General features: G+C 42.4%; 1 protein-coding gene across 3 annotated transcripts in view; it reads left to right on the forward strand.

Annotated features, from left to right (window-relative positions):
• Positions 1-18,292, forward strand: part of NME7 (NME/NM23 family member 7) — an 88,267-nt gene that overhangs the window by 61,996 nt on the left and 7,979 nt on the right. For 2 of the 3 annotated variants that reach the window (XM_054655186.2, XM_054655185.2), the window contains 2 exons: positions 10,232-10,339; positions 11,401-15,987. In XM_054655186.2, coding sequence (XP_054511161.2) covers positions 10,232-10,339; positions 11,401-11,442 — 150 coding nt within the window. In that variant the 3' untranslated portion in view covers positions 11,443-15,987. Of the gene's footprint in view, positions 1-10,231; positions 10,340-11,400; positions 15,988-18,292 lie in introns of those variants that run through there. The other variant, XM_077174320.1, reaches the window with a different exon arrangement.

Consider the following 18,292-nt stretch of genomic DNA (forward strand, 5'->3'; position numbering starts at 1 on the left):
GGAGAAGATTATTGTGGAAGGTATTGAAAAACACCTGAAAGACAATGCAATCATTGGTCACAGCCAGCATGACTTTGTTGAGGGGAAAGTCCTGCTTATCAAACCCGATTTCCTTTTATGACAAGGTGACCCACCCTGTTGATCAAGGGAAGCCAGCTGGTGTAATCTTTCTGGATTTTGGTAAAGTTTTTGACACTGTCTCTCACAGGATCCTTCTGGACAAGGTGTCCAGCATACAGCTGGATAAACATGTCATGGGATGGGTGAGCAGCTGGCTCACAGGTTGGGCACAAAGGGTTACAGTTGTGACATCAGACTAGTGACCTGTCATTTGTGAGGCTCTGCAGGGCTTCATCGTTGGCCCTCTGCTCTTCAACATCTTCATAAATTACTTGTATGCAGGGCTGGAAGGGACACTGAGCAAGTCTGCAGATTATATTGAACTGGGAGGAGCTGTTGACTCCCTCCAAGGCAGAGACCCCATGAAAAGACCTTGATAAATGAGAAGGCTGGGCAATAACCAACCATATGAAGTTCAGCAAGGGAAAGTGCTGGATTTTGTACCTGGAATGGGGCAACCCGGCATGTACAGAAAGACTGGGGAATGAGAAAGCAATGGAGAAAGCAGCGCCATGGAAAGGGACCTGGAGGTCCTGGTTGATGGAAAGTTGAACATGGGCCAGCAGTGCCCTGGAGCCAGGAGGGCCAGCCCTGTCCTTGGGGCATCAGGTCGGCATCACAGCCGGGCAGGGGAGGGGATTGTCCCACTCTGCTCTGAGCTGGGGGACCTGGAATATTGTGTGTAGCCCTAGTCACAACATAAGGAGGGTATAAAGCTGTTAGAGAGTGTCCAAAGTAGGGTAATGAGGATGGAGAAGGGGGAAGCTGTATGAGAGGCAGCTGAGGTCACTTGGGCTGTTCAGCCTGGAGAAGATCAGACTGAGGACAGACCTCACTGCAGTTGCAGCTTCCTTGTGAGGCTGAGAGGAGGGGCAGGCACTGATCTCTTCTCTGTGCTGACCAGTGACAGGACTTGAGGGAATGGCCTAAAGTTGTGTCAGGGGACATTTAGGGTGGATATTAGAAAAAAGTTCTTCATACAAGAGGTGGTTGGGCCCTGGCACAGGCTCCCCGGGGAAGTGGTCACAGCACCAAGCTTGACAGAGTTCAAGAAGCATTTTGGCAATGGTCTTAGACACACGGTGTGACTCCTGGAGTGTCCCGTGCCAGGTCAGGAGTTGGATTGACAATCCTTGTGGTTCCTTTCCAAGGCAGCTTTTTCTGTGATTCTGTATCTGCAGTTATTTTCTGTTTGAACTACATTAATGAAGGCTTCAAAGTGGATGAAAACAAATGCCGTGGCCTAAGCTTTCCTTCTGCAACAAAAAGTAGTAGTCTGGTTTCACATTTACAGTGATGATGGGTATTGTTCTTGTTATTATTGTTATTATTCTTCCTCCTCTCATCAACTGCTGACAGCCAGCCTTAGCATTGTTGTGAGAAAAACTGCAGCAGTAGTTTTCAGTATATATCACTGGTCTCATTGCCTGGGGATACTGTTAACTAAGCAAAAGCATTTTAGAAGCTGGATATAAAATGCTTAATTCAATTTCTGAGAACTTGTTGAATAATTTGGGATGCTGCTTGCTGGTCTGTTTGATTCAGGCTGACATTCTCTGTTCTGCTGCAGGGCCACCTGAGCTGAATTTTTATCAGCTTCTTTCACTTACAATATGATAGACTGTGTTTGATGTGCAAATGGGACTTCCCTTCAATACTCCTAATAAATTTTTCCTTTCTCTGCTTCCATTGATTTCCCACATCAAGGAACTAGAATGTAGCCAGGGTGGAAGATGGATAAGCAGCAGTTCTTCATATTCCCATGGCAGCTCTCAAGTTCCCGTAGGTAACCTCGTATGGTCTGAGTTCTGCAGACTGTGGCTGACTTATCATCAGAGTGCTACCCAGGAATTACAAAGCATTACATCAAGGAGAGAGAATAGTTGAGGAACTGATCTGAAATTTTAAAGATATGAGCTGAAAGTTAGACATTGAACTTGTATTCTTGTGAATTATTTATTTCTTTTGTGCCCCTGGAAAATTACTGTCTCGCTGTCTTGGTTTCCCCACTCCAGAAAATGGGGTCCATGCTGCTATTTTCTGTTCTTTGTGTCTCTTCCTATAAGTTTTCCTATGAGATTTCCAGGCCAAGAACCATCTGTTATTATGTACAGGCACATTGGCTAGTACAGCTAGTCCTGAACAGAGCAGGAGCTTTTAAAAAGCAGTTGTAACACAAACAATGAGTAATTCCTTCCATCAGAACAGGGCTGCTCACAAACTGTGTTGGAAGATGGTAGCACTGCTGCCTCCAAGGTTGCACTGGAGAGGCTTTAGGGCACAAAATGGAAGGGGAAGGTCTCTCGCATTTGATGCTAAGAATCAAATGAAAATGATCTCTGGGGTTTGCAGCAGACATCTGAATTTTGTCTTTCAAGCCATCTCCATCTTCTGTTGAAGTGAATGGTCCAAAATTGGTTCAGCTTGGGAAGTCTCAGTAGAATTTCAGAGCATTTTTTTCTGTTTTGCGAAGTGTAAAGCTCCAATACCTGGACTGCTTTGCAAATGTAGAATTTAATCTCAAAAAAAATCAGAGGAAAAGGTGATTTGTAATTATTCTTGTTTTTACTGGGGAAAAATCAGCCAAAATACCTGCAGATGAAAAATAATGTCTTGCAATCTCGTAGTGACTTTTACTGGAGGCCCTTCACATATTTTGCTAATCTGAATTAATAAAATCCTGAAATATCTTTTGCAGCCTAGTGTGTTCTTTAACAGTTGTTTAACAGGTGAATTAATAAATAGATGATATTCTGGGTGCCTCGGAAGTGGAAAAGTATCAGTAGGACCATCTTACCTTTCAAACTTAAAGCATCTAATAATGAAATTTACGGTTATACTGCATGTTCTGATGTCTTGTGGGGTTAGTTGCTTTTCAGTTGTTAAATTTTTTCTTTTTCCAGCTTGTCAAGTAACATAAATTTCCCTTATGGCACCCAGATAATGGGACAAGATAATGGGACAAGGTGGATGTTTTATCTTTGTTCTGTTTGTATTTGGTATCTCAATTATCTTCAAGGTTTCACCATCCACTCTAATTTACACTTAACTCAGGTGTGTGGCTACCCAAGTTCAGCATATTGGCAATGGCAGACATGTACACAAACTTTCTGAGCAGGACACTTATCATTAGAATCACTTAAACACCAACCAGAAGCACCAAGATCAGTGAAAATACTGTCTTAGGCTGGTAAATGTGCCACGTGTGCTGCCCACAGCAGAGAACCTGCAGAGAGCTGGTGCAGAACCTTTGGGGTGCCAGGGAGGAGGAGTGGTAGGAAGGTGTGGGAGTGGAACAGAGAGAAGCAAAGTGCCTGAGGGGATGGAGGGTGAGGAGGAGATAGTGTAACAACTTGCACAGACTTGTGTGCTTCCGGAAAACTGCCAACACTGGAGTGTGGAATATAATTTTAGGTCTGTTAACAAAACTTTGAAAGACACAGGACTTCAGACTGGTAGTTCGGAGGTTGGCTGACTTTAAACAGAAAAGTAGACGGATTTTTTTTTTTTTTTTTTTTAGTCAGACAAGAGTAAGTTTACATAATAAAATAAACTATTGTTTGAGAAGTTGCTGCTACTGTTGCAAAACAGTATTTGGAAGGAGTTTCACCTCATGTGCACTTTTTATAGGCCTTGCAATTGAAAATTTGACTACTGTTGCCTGGATCAGATTAATTCATTTGCTGAACAAACCTTTACGGCCATCCTCTTTCATGTACAGAACTATGGACTCACAGACTTGGCTCAGTTAAAAGTATGAGAACCTTGTCAGAATGGACAGTAAGTGATCTATTCTGCCATCAGCCAGGAGAAGACAGGCTGGAAGTCTAGGTGAAGTGTGCAGTGCTAAGGGGAGAGATGGTTAGGCTAAATACTATAAAGACTTGGAGCTTTTCCGGGTTCTTGAGTTTGGTTTGTGATAAAAATTAAAAGGTGAGGGGAGTTTAGTGTGTGTGTTCAAAGGAGGTTACTTTGGCTTGATTATTTTTTTTGGTGATATGTAGAAAGTACAAAAGCATTTTCAGGTTACACAGACAGGTTACAGACTCCCTTGAAGTCTGTGTAAGGCCTTTGATACTGGCTCTATTTGTACATGAAATTGCTGCAGCTCATGTGGAACACAAAGAGAAAACGTCTCACTCAACAAGTGACTTCTGTTCTGGATTGGTTTGTGAAATGTAAGCTGAAGGAAGCCTCTTGCCTGCTCTTTAACACTGACCTGGTTTTCTATTTAGAAGCTTTCTGAAGCACCTTTCTACAGGCAGACCCCAGGTTTCAAGGCAAAATTCTTCCCCAGTTAAAGTTTTTACAGTGGCAACAGCACCACCATCTTATGTAATTTTTCTCTGTAATAGAGACAGAAGGGTTAGTTTAGGGGTGATCAACTGGACCTTGAGTTGCTGCAGGAGTAGAAAATTGTGTTCTGCAGCAGCTGATGTTGATTTCCAAGTGGCCTATTGCATGAAACTGAGCAACATAAACCAAGGCAGAGCTAACAAATCAGGAAACACACATGTCACAAGTGGTTTGCTAGAGTTAGGAGGGAGTATGAGCTGCAAAGAAAACATGAAGCAAGCCAAGGCAAGCTAGCCCTTTTGGTATCATGCACAAGGTCACCTATCACCACATGTTTCACTTTGACACTTAAGCATTTGTCTTTGGATGAGAACTTCTGTGAAGAATCTCTTGGACTGATACGAAGTTGTTCTCACAGTAACAGTAGTGTTAAAGTGTTTGTAGCTTTGATCAGCATTGTAGGAGGTGCTTGTCTCGTATCCTGTTTTGTATGACAATATTGTACTGCTTTTATCGTGTTACTTCTTGCTGATGGCTTGTAGGAACAAGTATTTTGTCCAGCTCCCTACTGCAACCATCAGTGTTTGATATGACTGGTGCTAAAATGCCCTGAAAATAAAAGTCACCTGAAGAACTATGATGATGTGAAGAGAGAGAGGCACTTATCCTTCCTTAGCTTCCATAATTGCTGTGCTGCAAATGTTGTTTTAGATCATTTTTATGCACTATAGAGGAAGCTCAGGTGCCTTGCTTGGATGAGGCAGTAGGCTTTCCAATGCCTGAAGGTCAGCCAGACAAATTCTAAGGTGAATGGTGGAATTTACATAATTTTATTTGTTTACAGTTAATGTATGTTCTGTTCTCTTGACAAGGGCATAGCTCATCCTTATGAGGAGAAAGGTGCTTGATGTTTGCCTGAGGCTGGCTCTGCGTTCTGGATTAGGTGGCACCCTCAAAGAGAGAGAGGGACCATCTCATTGCTGACAGCAGCAGAGCATGGAGAGCTGCAGAAGGAAGAAGCTTCATGAGTGCAGGGTGGGGAAGGCAGAGGTGGGGAGACCAAGTCAACACAAAGTCTTTAGAAAGGGATGAATGAGGAATGTCAAGAAGAGCAAGGAGCAGGGGCACAGCCAGGGTTCAGCTAGAATAGGAAAACAGTTTATGAGAGTGTGGAGGGATCCGTGCAGTCTGTTACAGCCCAAGAGGTCCTCTGAATGCTGCTGATCTGAAAGCAAAACTAAAAGAAGGAACCTGCCTGCTGAGCAGAGAGGGTGTGGCTAGAGAAGGTTTGATCAAACTCCTTTTTTTATTCTGCTTCATTCAAGAGGGACAGTAAATTTTCAAAATTCCTTCATTCTAGTTCATGTTTAAGAAGAACAAAATCTTAGGCTGTAAAGGTTCCTTTGTGTAGTTTTGATTCATTCAATGGCCTTTCTAGATAACCAATTAAATATTCGGACAGTGCTTAAAAAATTGGCAACATTTTCTTGAAATCTGCAGTTTTGGCTGGTATACATATTACTATTCTACTTAACTTCCATCCAGCCCATGAAATAAGTGCAGCCTTTTGTAGGAAAAGCAGTTAATGAGCTTTGCTTATGAATATGTTTATGATGTTTTCAGTTTGATTTTGACATATTACTGGCATTGTTAACATTTTTGTTTCCTTTCACTTGTGTAGAAGTAGAAACATTTTAGAAATGTGCTAAGTACTTCATGCAGGCATTGTTGCATTGGACACAATTACATGATGAAGAGAAACATGAAATATATGCATCTGTATCTCACACAGGATAAGGATCTTCAAAGGGCTATCTGTAGATCAAAGCCCAGCTGTAAAGGGTGATCAAATAACCTGCTGAATAAGACTAGAGGCTGAAGCCTTTTGGTACAGAAGCCCTGGTTTGTTTTGCCATAGACAGTGTCTTCTTGTGGGAGGTCCCAGTTTTGTGTCATCCCCGTTTGCACATGCACACGAAGATCCAGCGCACACACATCAGTCTCCTCTCATGTGTATGGCAGAGCTGTAGCAGCTCTTAACTCCTCCATCATCCAACTCTCAACTCCTTTCAAAAAAAATCTGAAAATCATTGCACAAAACACATACTCCAGAAACTAGTCTCAGCCAAAAACTTAGGAAAAAGGTTTAAAAGGGGATGGTGGGGCATGGGGGAACCAACCCAAAGCCCATTGTTTGTATATCCCTGTTAAGACAGATGAAGCTCTATAAATAAAATTCTTGGTAAACTTCCTGTCATGGACGAGTGTGTATTAATACTTGCTATGACCAATAAGTTCCATAATGAACTCTCTTCTTCCCTGAAACATTCCCAAGATTTCCAGCTATACATACACAAGGACACAATATATGAGCTGTACAGCTCTTTGTATCTCCATCATTTACAGAGACCTTGTTTCTTCATGATTCCTCAATGATGTAATAAGAAAGCAGTGGAATAATTAAACTTCAAAATTGACAATTATTGTACTTTTTTGGCTGTGTAAATGTAAGCAGAGACAATTTCATGCTGTTTGTTAACTAATGGCAAGAAAAGTTTATTTATATTCTTATTAATCAGGTCTTAACAGTGTAAAGTGCTGAAGGACCTACCTTTGAGCAGTTCTGACCCAGTGCAATTCCAGACAGAACAGAATGCATCCCTCTTTGTGCAAGAGTTTCAGGAGGGCACTAGAATGTGTAACAACCTGCGTTGAAAAATGTAAGGAAGAATAGGAGATTGCACAGTGCAACAGCAGGAGCTTTTGCCCACATTAGGAAGAAAGAGTGAGTCCACAGGAAGAAACACAGTGTCTTCTGTCTTCAAGTTCTGAAGTAGAAATGCCAGCTTAGGACAAATGCTAAGTTAAGAGACCATAGCTGCTCTTAAAAACAGAGAGAAGAGAAGAGAAGAGAAGAGAAGAGAAGAGAAGAGAAGAGAAGAGAAGAGAAGAGAAGAGAAGAGAAGAGAAGAGAAGAGAAGAGAAGAGAAGAGAAGAGAAGAGAAGAGAAGAGAAGAGAGAAGAGAAGAAAGTGAGTTTGATGAATAAGATGAGTCAAGGAAAATCTTGTGGAATTTTCATAAGAAACAGCATTTCTGGACCTGTTGGAGGACAGAACAGTTTTAGCAAAAGAGTTTTTGATGGATAGGAAGTAAACAGAATATAATACCAAGCTTTAGCTTTTTGGACTTGAGCTGTCCCTAAATTGTTTCCAAAGGTTTCATAGCCATGATCATTTTTTCTAGTATTCCCAAACTTTCATTAAAATGATTGGAAGCTCCAGTGCTATTGCTGGCTTCCTGACAGCTAGTTGTTACTGCAATCAACAGTTGCTTGAAGGAAGGCTTGATTAAAGTGTTACATTGTTGTAGTGAACTGGCATGTGACTTTTGTTTCTCCAGCAGACTTCCTTATCTCAAGCCTTTAATGAGGACCATTTAGAAGAGGGGTTTTTTCTCCTTGGGGCTTTTTTTTTTTAAAGCGGAACTCTTGAACTTTCCTCTTAAGCAAAATTCATTTGATGTTGAGTGTGTCTTATTCAAATGTCCTTGACATTCATATCAAAAGATCTTTCATAACCTGTGCTGTACACACACTAACAATGAGGAACTGAAACTTTTCCTCATATCATGTTTTGGGTTATACACACTCCAAGCATTAAAGCAGTTTAATTGTCTTCCAGGTGGGTAACAGAACATAATAATCGTTAATTGTTATGATAGGAAAATATATAGGACTTGCTGAGTTAAAGTCCAATTGTCTTAGTTTGGTAACGAGGCATAAACAATGGAGGAAGCTGGAAAGTGGACAGAGGGTGTTGTTTGTCAGATAATGCTCTTGTGAGGTCTTTTGGAACTAGCTTAAAACATTCACTGCCATCCCAGAAGACTGATTTTCATTTGTACCTGTGCAAGGTTTCCAGGTCAGCTAAGAGCTACTGATTAAGTCAATTCGAACCCATTTGACACTGAAAGTTAGAACATGCTTGTACAATCCAGTTTGATGACTCCTTTGTGGGAACAGTAACCTCCAGCTGTGACACTGAAACAAACACCTGGGAGTGGCGCAGTGAAACTGCACTGGCCACTTCCAAAGTGATTACACCCTAATGTACCCAGTGCCTATTCAGAAAGGGCCTGATGAAGGCTTTATTGGCAAGGAAAGAGTTCTTTATTCAGTAACTGTAGTGTGAGCTTGTCATCCACCCGTCCCCTCACAGACACTTGTGGGAGAACATCCAAAGGGTTTTAAGGAGGGAAAACTGGATTAATTTCACTTTCCGTGAGATAGATCTTGGAGAAGAGCCTCCAGGGTGTTGGGAAGTGGGGCCGAGGGTGTGGGTGGCATAGGAAAGGGGTTAAAAGACAGCAGTGCAAGGTGATAGTGCAGAGAAGTACAGCAGGACTTCATTGTGGCTTGAAAGAAAGAGTATGGTGGAGGGGAGAGCCAATGAAGGCAGTCCTCCGGGGTATGAGGGAAATACCACAGTTAAAATGTAGGGGAGAATGTTATCTCAGGACCTGAGTATCTGCTGTAGTAAAAAGGCCTCTGAGAGGCCTAAGAGGTATTTGGCATTGTAAATGAAGAAGAGGATTGAAATGTTAATTTCAAAGAACAAAGAAAGATATAGATTCTGGACTGGTCCTTAGAGGGGATCAGATGTTGACACTAGTCACAGTGTCAAAGGAGACTGAGAGGAGATTCAGCAGCTGGACTTCACAAATGTCATATTCTGAAGCAAGTAGCTCCGTGCTAAGGAAAGCAATCTGCAAGACAGCACATTTGTGTCTGCTTACAGACAGCACATCCAGTGCTTGAGAGCTGCAAAGGTCTTAACATGAGCTAACTGTGTTAATGCAAGTACCAGTAAGGTGTTTCTGCAACAAGGGTCCTGTATGTGACCCAACATGGCTTGATTGGCCCAATTTCAAGCAGGTATTCCTAGCCATGGTTGTGTTTTTTTCAGCAGCTGTCTATGTGTGTAGTACAGATTGGAATTTCTCTTTTTATAGAATCATAGAATGGTTTGGGTTGGAAGGGATCTTCAGGATCAAATAGTTCCAAACCCTCTTGCCATAGCCAGAGACACCTTCCGCTAGACCAGGTTACTCAGAGCCCCATTTAACCTGTCCTCGAACAGCTCCAAGGATGGGGCATCCACAGCTTCTCTGTACAACTCGTCTCAGTGTCTTGCCACTCTCGAAATGAAGAATTTCTTTGTAGTATTTTTCTAAACCTGCTCTCTTTCAGTTTAAAGCCATTCACCTTTGCCCTATCATTGCCTGTCCTGGTAAGGTCACTCTCCAGCTTTGCTATAGCCTCCTTTAGGTACCAGAAGGCTGCTCTAAGGTTCTCTTGGAAACTTCCCGGGTTGAACAACCTCAGCTCTCTCAGCCTGTCATCACAGGAAAGGTGCTTCATTCATGGCCTTCCTCTGGACTCACTCCAACAGGTCCACGATCTTCTTACGTTGGGGGCCCCAGAGCTGGATGCAGAATGCCAGGTGGGGTCTCACCAGAGTGGTGCGGGGCGGAGAATCCCCTCCCTCACCCTGCTGGCCATGCTGCTTTTGATGCAGCCTAGGATACAATTGGCATGTTGCTGGGTCGTGTCAACCTTCTTGTCCACCAACACCCCCAGGTCCTTCTCCTGAGGGCTGCTTTCAATCTAGTGTACAGTGTACTACACATATTTTAATATACTACTCATATTTTAATAGCATAATAATATTTTACTTTATAAGGTTATCTTGCATCCATGATACAAATGAACAGTGTGGTTCACAAAGGTCTTCTGGTTTGTTTGTGTTCAATAGGTATTAGCCCGTCACCTCCGACCTGGAACTCTGCGTGCTGTTTTTGGGAAGGACAAGATTCAGAATGCTGTTCACTGCACAGACCTGCCTGAAGATGGACTTTTAGAGGTAAGGCTTGCTAGGCAAACATGTTCTCACAGGAAGTTGTAAAGTGAAATGCTTCTCTTGACACTCTTTTAAGCTAGTAAGTGTTTTCTTTATGGAGTAGCTGTGTTCTAGACCAGACTAGACACAAAAAGAGAAAGTTTGTTAAGGGTGTTAGACTTAGTTAATTCTGATACTGTAAAAAAATTCATCCATGCAGTTTTCTTGAATTAATACAGTACAATGAAGTATTCAATGGAATGAAACTCAAGAGTCTTCTCTTTGTCTGAATGTGTCCTTGGGTCTGAACATCAGTACCTCACACTGCTTCTGCAGCGATACTTTCTTAGCCCTTTCTTGGGTGACCACCCTGACTCCTGAACTAAATTGTGTCTACAGTGAACTTGTGTGGAGCTTGGAATATTACAGGCAGTAGGGATTCAAATCCTCCAGATAGGGCCTAGGTTTATTTGTAGACAGTCATACTTACGTACATCAGTTAACATTTCCTGTTTCTATATTAACTTACTAATTATTATCTGATTTTGGCTTTATATGCCAAAATTTAAAGTCCAATAAAATGAGAAAATGATAAATTGCAGGACTTTGTAAAGACAGAAGTACTCATTATGAAAACCAGAACAAGCTCATTCACTTAATTCTGTGCCTCAAAACTAAGGTCCATGGCAGGGGGTTGAAATTGTGTGTAATCTTGGATGGATCTCTGTGTCAATAGAGATGCTTTTCAAGTGCATGCACAGCTTATTTTTTGCTGCCTGTATGTATTTGTGAGTGCTTTGCTGTCAGGTACAGCAGAACCATTGAGCAGCAAGTGCTGTCCTACTTAGATAATTTTACATTGCCAAAATGGTGGTTTCATGGGGGAGTGAGGAAGATCGAACTTCATCTTCCTCCATGAAATAACCTGTGGGTTAAAGTGCTTTTGCTAGGAAATCCCATCTAGTTTAAGGCACAGACTAGTGAAATTCAGCACTGAGGATGGCAACCAGTATAAACAAAGTTGCAGCTTTTTTACCATTTTCAAGATATCATTAAAAGTTAACAATTTTGAGTTTTTCCATTAGGGTTTATACAAGCAAACAGGTATTTTTTCACCACATGCCTGAAGTTCCTCATCCATGGCTTTCCAGTGGCAGCAGAACAAAAGAACCGCCTGTAAGGCGAAAATTAAACAAGCCAACACTCGAAGAACATTTTAGTACTCCATCAGAATTTTCCACTGTCTGTTGCCTTTACATTGGTGCAAAGCAGGTTTTGCTGGTTGTTTAAATTGTGTTCAGAGCCACTATAAGTGAGGCAAGAGTTGCTTCTCCAAAACAAAAACTGAGCCTGGCATTCTTTCTCAAGGGTGTCCATTACATGTGTTTGTCTTTCAAATCCTGCAGCTCAGTCATAACCAAAGTTGTTGATCTGGTATTACTCTGACTACACACCTTGCAGTTCCTGGTGCAGTCTGATCATTTTAACAGTAGCTTATTGATTGTATTTTTTTGGGAAAGGGATCTAAGATAGTTTTTTACCATAGGCATAATTGTGTGCAGAATATTGCTGTTCATCAATCTGTAGTTTCTTCTATAACAGCCCAGGTTAAGCCTGCATTTGTAAAGGACGTCACTATATGTTGTTTAGTGAGTAAATAAAGCAGTGAATGTTTTGAATTGAGAACAGTGAGTTTGTACAAAGGAAGCCTTGGCTGCATCTGTTGGTGGGTGTGAGGAGTATTTACACTGTTAATGCTGAAGCAGCTTATTAGACGTCCCTGCCACAGTCCTGACTCCTGCTGTGGCTGCATGTCCTGTGTGCGCACAGGGTGTGTGCAGGGTCTGCAGTGCCCAAGGCATCCTGGAGGAAATATGGAGGGACTGCTGCTCTTGACACTGTGTATGGAAAGCTGAATAGGTTGGTTTGTGTCTTAATTGGTTTTGTGCCTTTTGAACTTCCAGAACCAAATGGAGATGGAAAGGGGAGATCCCTGGTTGACCAAGTATTCTGTGATGGGCCTTAAAATGCATAGTGTTTATTGGAAGCACAACAGAAGCATGTTCCCTTGTAGAAGGGTACACACTGGTGCCTTCTTGGGAACTTTGGTACCTTTAGTGCAAGACACTGTTTATCTTAAGATTTCTCCACCTTTCTCTTCAGTTTTCATCACCCAGTTTCAGATCTAGCTGAAATTTGAAGAATTTGCAATAGCAAATTCAAATGCTGTCTCATTGTCCACAAACGGAGACTTCTTAGAGGAGATGAGCTAGGTAATTGAGAATTAGATAAAATGCTTCCTGAAGTTAATAGCCAAAATCTAGGTGGCTTTGGTGTTTTACACTTAATTGACTGTCACTGGGAAGGGCAAGGTTGTAACCTTTCTCCCAAAAATCATGACTAAGGAGTACTTGGTGAAAGGAGACAGAACACTGTCTTGGGAACAACAAGGAGTAATTAACTAAATAAGGGTCAGCTTGTGCACCTAGTTTAGAACACTATACTTTAATAATGTACTACAGCAATTTTTCAGTGTTTTTCTCTTAGAACTCCTTTCCATGGATCTGAAAAAAGGAAAGTTCACTTTTAATCTTAAAACCCCCTCAAACAAACAAACCAACCTCAAAAGCAAATATGAGCACTTGCTCCCACCAGTACGACCCTTAACTCCTGTCTTTGTTCTACAAACGACTTCACATTTTAGGCAGTGACTAAAGAATATCAGAATTAATGAATAACTCACTTTTGCTCGAGAAAGGAGGGGAGATGCAGCTGAACCGTAAATGTAGCTGGTCACAGTAGTAAAATCAGTGTATTTTCATTTGCAGAACTTTAAGTGCTCTTTTTTATTCCTAGCTTAGTGATACAGGAATGTGAATATTGCCCTTATCTCTTAGATGAGTTGTTTGACTTACTAGGTCAGGCACTTACTTATTCACTTCATAGACTTGTGTGTCCTCTTATCAGTACAAAATATATTTTTACAAGTGACAATGAGAAGACACAAATAGCTCAGAACAGTCTGTTTTCTCAGCCTTGTCATCAGTTTCTCATTTTAATGAGAAGAGGAAAAAAAGGAGGAAGAGTAGAGAAGGGAGACTGATAGCAGTGGAGTATTTGTGAGATTATGCAGTTTCATTACTGAAGGTTCAACCAGCAGCTGATTGTTGTGTTGTACGTTCATTCAGAGCAGGCAGTTGCATTTGTTTCCCACATCCAAAGCAGGTACAGCTCTACCTCTCGTCAGGTTTTTTACCTGTTTTGTATAAAGCAGGTACTATTTGGGGAAAGCAATTACGGTAATCACCTGCTTTCATGTTCCTTGTGAGTCAGGTAGGGCCAGGACTGGAACATGCTATTTTATATGCCAAGGAACTGCTCTGTTTCACAGACTAGGGATGTGTCATCTACATGTGATGAAAGATGATTCTGTTTCTCAGCTCACCATCTTTGACCTGAGGAACGTTTCTGATAAATATCTTGATGAAATAGAAGCTGGCAAACTGTTGGATCTGATGAATCATCATTCTCTAGACAAAAGTTTCCTTAAAATTGATCATTCCTGGAATAGTTCTTAATCAAAGTAGTGATACACGTATTGCAGCTACCAGACTTCACAGTTTGTGTCCCTCTTTAAAGAAGTGAAGGCAAATTAAAAATCAATCATAAAGGCCTTATTCACATCACTGAAACTACAGTGAGTAAAATTTCCCACAGGAGGTGGTGCTGTACGCACACCTCACTTCCCTGGGTCTCAAGTGGCTCAGTACCTTTTAGATTATGCAGGAAACCACGTAATTAAAAAACTGGTAGCCCAGAACTGCAGTTATAACAAAACCAGAATTTCTGGGGTTTGGGACACTCTGCCTGTAACTTGTTGCTCATACTGTGCAGTTCAAGCTTTTTGATTTTGGTTTTTTGCGTGTGTGAGCAGTTCCATAAGGGCATTTGCAATGCAGAAAATCACTCTGGGGATACAGAATGCACACATCTGGAGTGACCTAAAAGGTCTCTCCATTGCAGTGCAGCCTGCTGAGCCACCCAGGCTGGCTTTGTGTTCCTGTGCCATGGTGTTGGGGCAATCGATCAGTCTCACGAAGTTTCTTTGCATAGTTACCAATTCCTTAATAGTCATACATGTGTTTGTGTGTGTGTACTTAGACACAGGAGAAGATGCTGCCCTCAGTGAGACATGCATGAGAAAGGATTTGCTGTGAGACGGATAAAATTGAGTTCTGCGTGAAACAGCCTTTTCCCTGTTGCCGAGGGTGATGCTGTTATTAGGTGACTAATCCTTGTTCAATATCGTGACAATTGCTGCGGGTGTGTGCTTACCCGTGCCTTTGTGTGCCTGCTAGGCTACGAGTGGAACTGCAGAGGGGGGTGACCTCTCAAGCCACTTTTCGTGGGAGTGGGGGATGTGCCAGCTGCCTTCCCAATCTTGTGTCCCCACGGGCGCTCTCAGCTGGCGCTGCGTGTGCCACCGCATGGCCGCCGGGTGCGTCAGGCTCCTCCTTGGGCATCGGCACCGTGTCAGTTTTCAGCGTCACGGGCAGCTCTCCAGACAGGCAGGAGCGAGGACCTGCTCAAGTATCGTTTTCTGGCCTTTTCCCTTGCCTCAGAGCTATTTGTGGCACTCACAGACATGAAAATAACCTATCAAAGGGGGATGACTTTGCTGTTATCAAAGAATGGGTTTCATCTATCTCCCGAGAGAGCTGTCATGACGGTTGTTTTTTTCCCTATCACTTCTTTGAATTTCAGCTGTACAGTGGTGTTCAAGTGCAGTGCTGGGGACTGGCTGAATGTACAACAAACTGCTGGAGGCTCTTTGTTCCTTTGCTCAGCCTTGCACCGGTGAGACTGGCTTACTGCTCCTAGGGCATTAAAGCAAACAAGTAATATCACCCAGGGACAGATCAGCTACAGTGATCTGCAGGACAGACTCCCACAGCTCTGGCACTGGAAGTTCAGCCGCCTGGATCCGGCCTTGGGGAGATGTGAGGTGATGTTGTACAGCGAGCGGTGACAGGATGGTCCAGTTCAGCAGAAAGAAGTGTTTTGTCCAGGCTGGTGCTGTGGACAATGAAAACTGTGATAGTTTTCCTCAGACTTGGAGACTTGGTATAAGCTGAATGCTCTGCTGAGTGTTAAGAGCTGTACTGCTCCTAAGCTTTTGGTGCAGTGTGTATTCCACCTGCTAGAGGCCAGCTGTCCTTGGTCTGGCATTCCAGATCATGCCAGGAGAAGCATGTCTTATTTTTCCTTTCCCTTTCCATTTTTTCAGGAAGGCTGAGGGCAGGGTGGTATTTTAGGAAGCTGTTCAGGGTGGACAGGGGAGCAGTTGCTTTGGAGGGGGGAATGCAACGCATGTTTCCATAACCACTTCCTGTTACTGAAGCACTCTGCTGGCTGCCACCTTGCCCTTTCCTGTGTGTTGCCTCCTTGGCTGCCCACTGCCATTGTCTGGAAATGGGAGTGTGATGCAAGGTGCTCACTATCATCCACCATGGAAATGCTTCTGTACCACTAATGAGCTGATCTGTGGGCTGAGGTTAAAGTGCAACAGTTTAGGATGGAAGACATCAGAAGGATGTAGCTCTGTTAAACTAGTCCTTTTTGTTGCATCGAGGTATAGTCCAAGCAATTTAATAAAGCATGTCAATGAGTAACTCTCAGAAGCATCGATGGAATTTGTGTGTATCACACTTGGAACAAAGGTCTCCTCCATTGCTTGTTACAGATTAACTTGTCTGGTATTATGCAAGCTGCCTCTGCCAGCCGAGAACTAACTCTCCTCATTCACAGAGCAGCCCAGCTTGTAAAACATTACACAGCAGAAGTGCATAGCATGGCAATGAACCTTTCACTGAGGGCATTTCAGCCCTCTGCATTTCCCTCAGGAGTCTTTAAAATATTTTAATAAAGAAGCCATTGTTTCACTCAGTCATACGGCAATTTTGCAATGAAGTCTTTTATTAGAGGCCCACACTGAGCTGCATAATCCAGGGTAAAATGCTTTTCACTGTTTCCAGTGAAAAGTAATAAAAACTGAGTGGTTTGAGTGAGGTTGGCTTTCGCAGTTTTTTCTCCCAAGTTTTCATCCAAGCAGTAGCTATTTTTGTCTGTCAGTTGGAAATTTCAGTCTCTCCTGGTACAAGATGATTTCTAGAGAGGTCTGTCAGATAATGGTTGTTATGATTCAAGTGCTTTTCCATTTAAACTTTCTGAGACCTTTTATCTAACAGCTGTAGGAACAGGTTGGAAAGAATCTGGAGTGTAAGAAAACTTAATCTTACTTGGTGGTGGTTTTGCATACCAGAACATGTTAGCCAGCACTGGAATGTTGTCTCACGATGTTTCCTGGTGCTGTACATATACTTGTACAGAGAATTAAGTAACCCTTTTGCCTAGGCCTATCTGAAGGAAATGAAGAATTAAAAATAACATTAATAGATGGATAGATATTGGAGATGTTGGTGATTTCTCTTTTAAAGATTATTGTGTTATTAGGTCACGTGCAGCCTCATTTTGAGCACAGGTTGTATAATTATTATACTTGTGGGCTAGACAGGCAACCTAAACCAGGAACTTGTTTAAACAGAGTTGTGAAATAGTTCACCTCTTGTGCTTCCACTTCTGGGTAAAATCCGAGGTCCAGTTACGCCTTGTTCTGCCAAGTCTGTAAGTGCCAGAGAGAAGAAGTTAATGAGTGTGAACCAACAGCTGCCAAAGCTCTTTAAGTTTCACCTGATCCTGAAGGTAATCTATGTGATGAACAGGGCTTGGCTTTTCGCACATGTTTGTGTTGCGCTGAGCAAAGTAATTTTGTGGAGGGGAGGTCAAGGTGGAGGGAAGGCGTGACACTTCTTGATAACTCATCTGAGGCCCAGTTTGTGTCTTTGAGACTGCTGCCTTCTTTCTTTCCCTCAGCATGTTCTCATTTTTTAACCAAAAAGCCCAGGTCCTTTTTCCATTTCTCCTTTTCCTTGAGCTGAAGCAGAGCAACTCAGCTGCACCATGGGCAAACTACAGCAAAGAGGACAAAAAAGCTCAGGGGAGCAGCTTATACAGCAAGAGCAGTAAGGGCATGCTCTAGTTGTACAGCCACATAGAAGCTCAGAATATCCTTCATTTCTGGAGCAAGGGGCCCTGCACCTTATTGGGGGGTAAGAGAAACACTGTTGTTCTATAACAAATATGCTCTGAGATGCCCATAAATTTTTATGTGGTTTCCTGTTATTGACCTCAGCATTGCACCTCCCACCTCTCTCTCAGAGGTCAAATAGACAAATTATTATCTCTGCTGGTGCTTCCTGTGTAGGGTTTACCCCTTGTCATCTCACTGCAGCTTCCTTCACTGACTACCATCAACCAACAGTAATTAAGAGGAGAATTTAAGTCAGCTATTTTCATACATGTGTTGAAATACATATGGAACATGGGAGGAAAAACTCAAAGCCAAACATGTTAATATGGATAGAAAACTATGAAAAAGGTTTCCTGTCTGTCATAGATGCTAATACCATGGCATATATTGACACTAGAGTTAGTCAAGCTCTAGAAACTAATTCTTCTTTTGTAATTAATAATAGCTAATGATTCAAAGCATAGTCTCATGCCACTACTGGTTTTGTGCTGTCGTAGCGCTGGGCTTAGACACTGTGTTGATCCTGTGCTAGCAGCTGTGCAAACACAAAACAGGATGGCAGTGGTCACCTGAAAGGATGTTAGCTGTAGTCTAGGGCTCCTTGAAGTCACCCAGCATCTTCTGGTTTCAGTAAGAGCTGCATTCTTCCTCTTTGTCTTTAACCCCTAAGTGCACTGGCACATAGGCAGGAATGATGCATCCACAACTATTCCTGAGATACACTGACATATGTCAGCAAGTCTCTGAGCAAGAGGCATAATACCAGACAAGTTAATTCTCTCTGAAGTATTCAGAATTGGTAAGTGGGCAAGTTTCCTTCTAGATTG

This window comes from Agelaius phoeniceus, chromosome 2 (assembly GCF_051311805.1).
Source record: "Agelaius phoeniceus isolate bAgePho1 chromosome 2, bAgePho1.hap1, whole genome shotgun sequence".
Taxonomy (NCBI): domain Eukaryota; kingdom Metazoa; phylum Chordata; class Aves; order Passeriformes; family Icteridae; genus Agelaius; species Agelaius phoeniceus.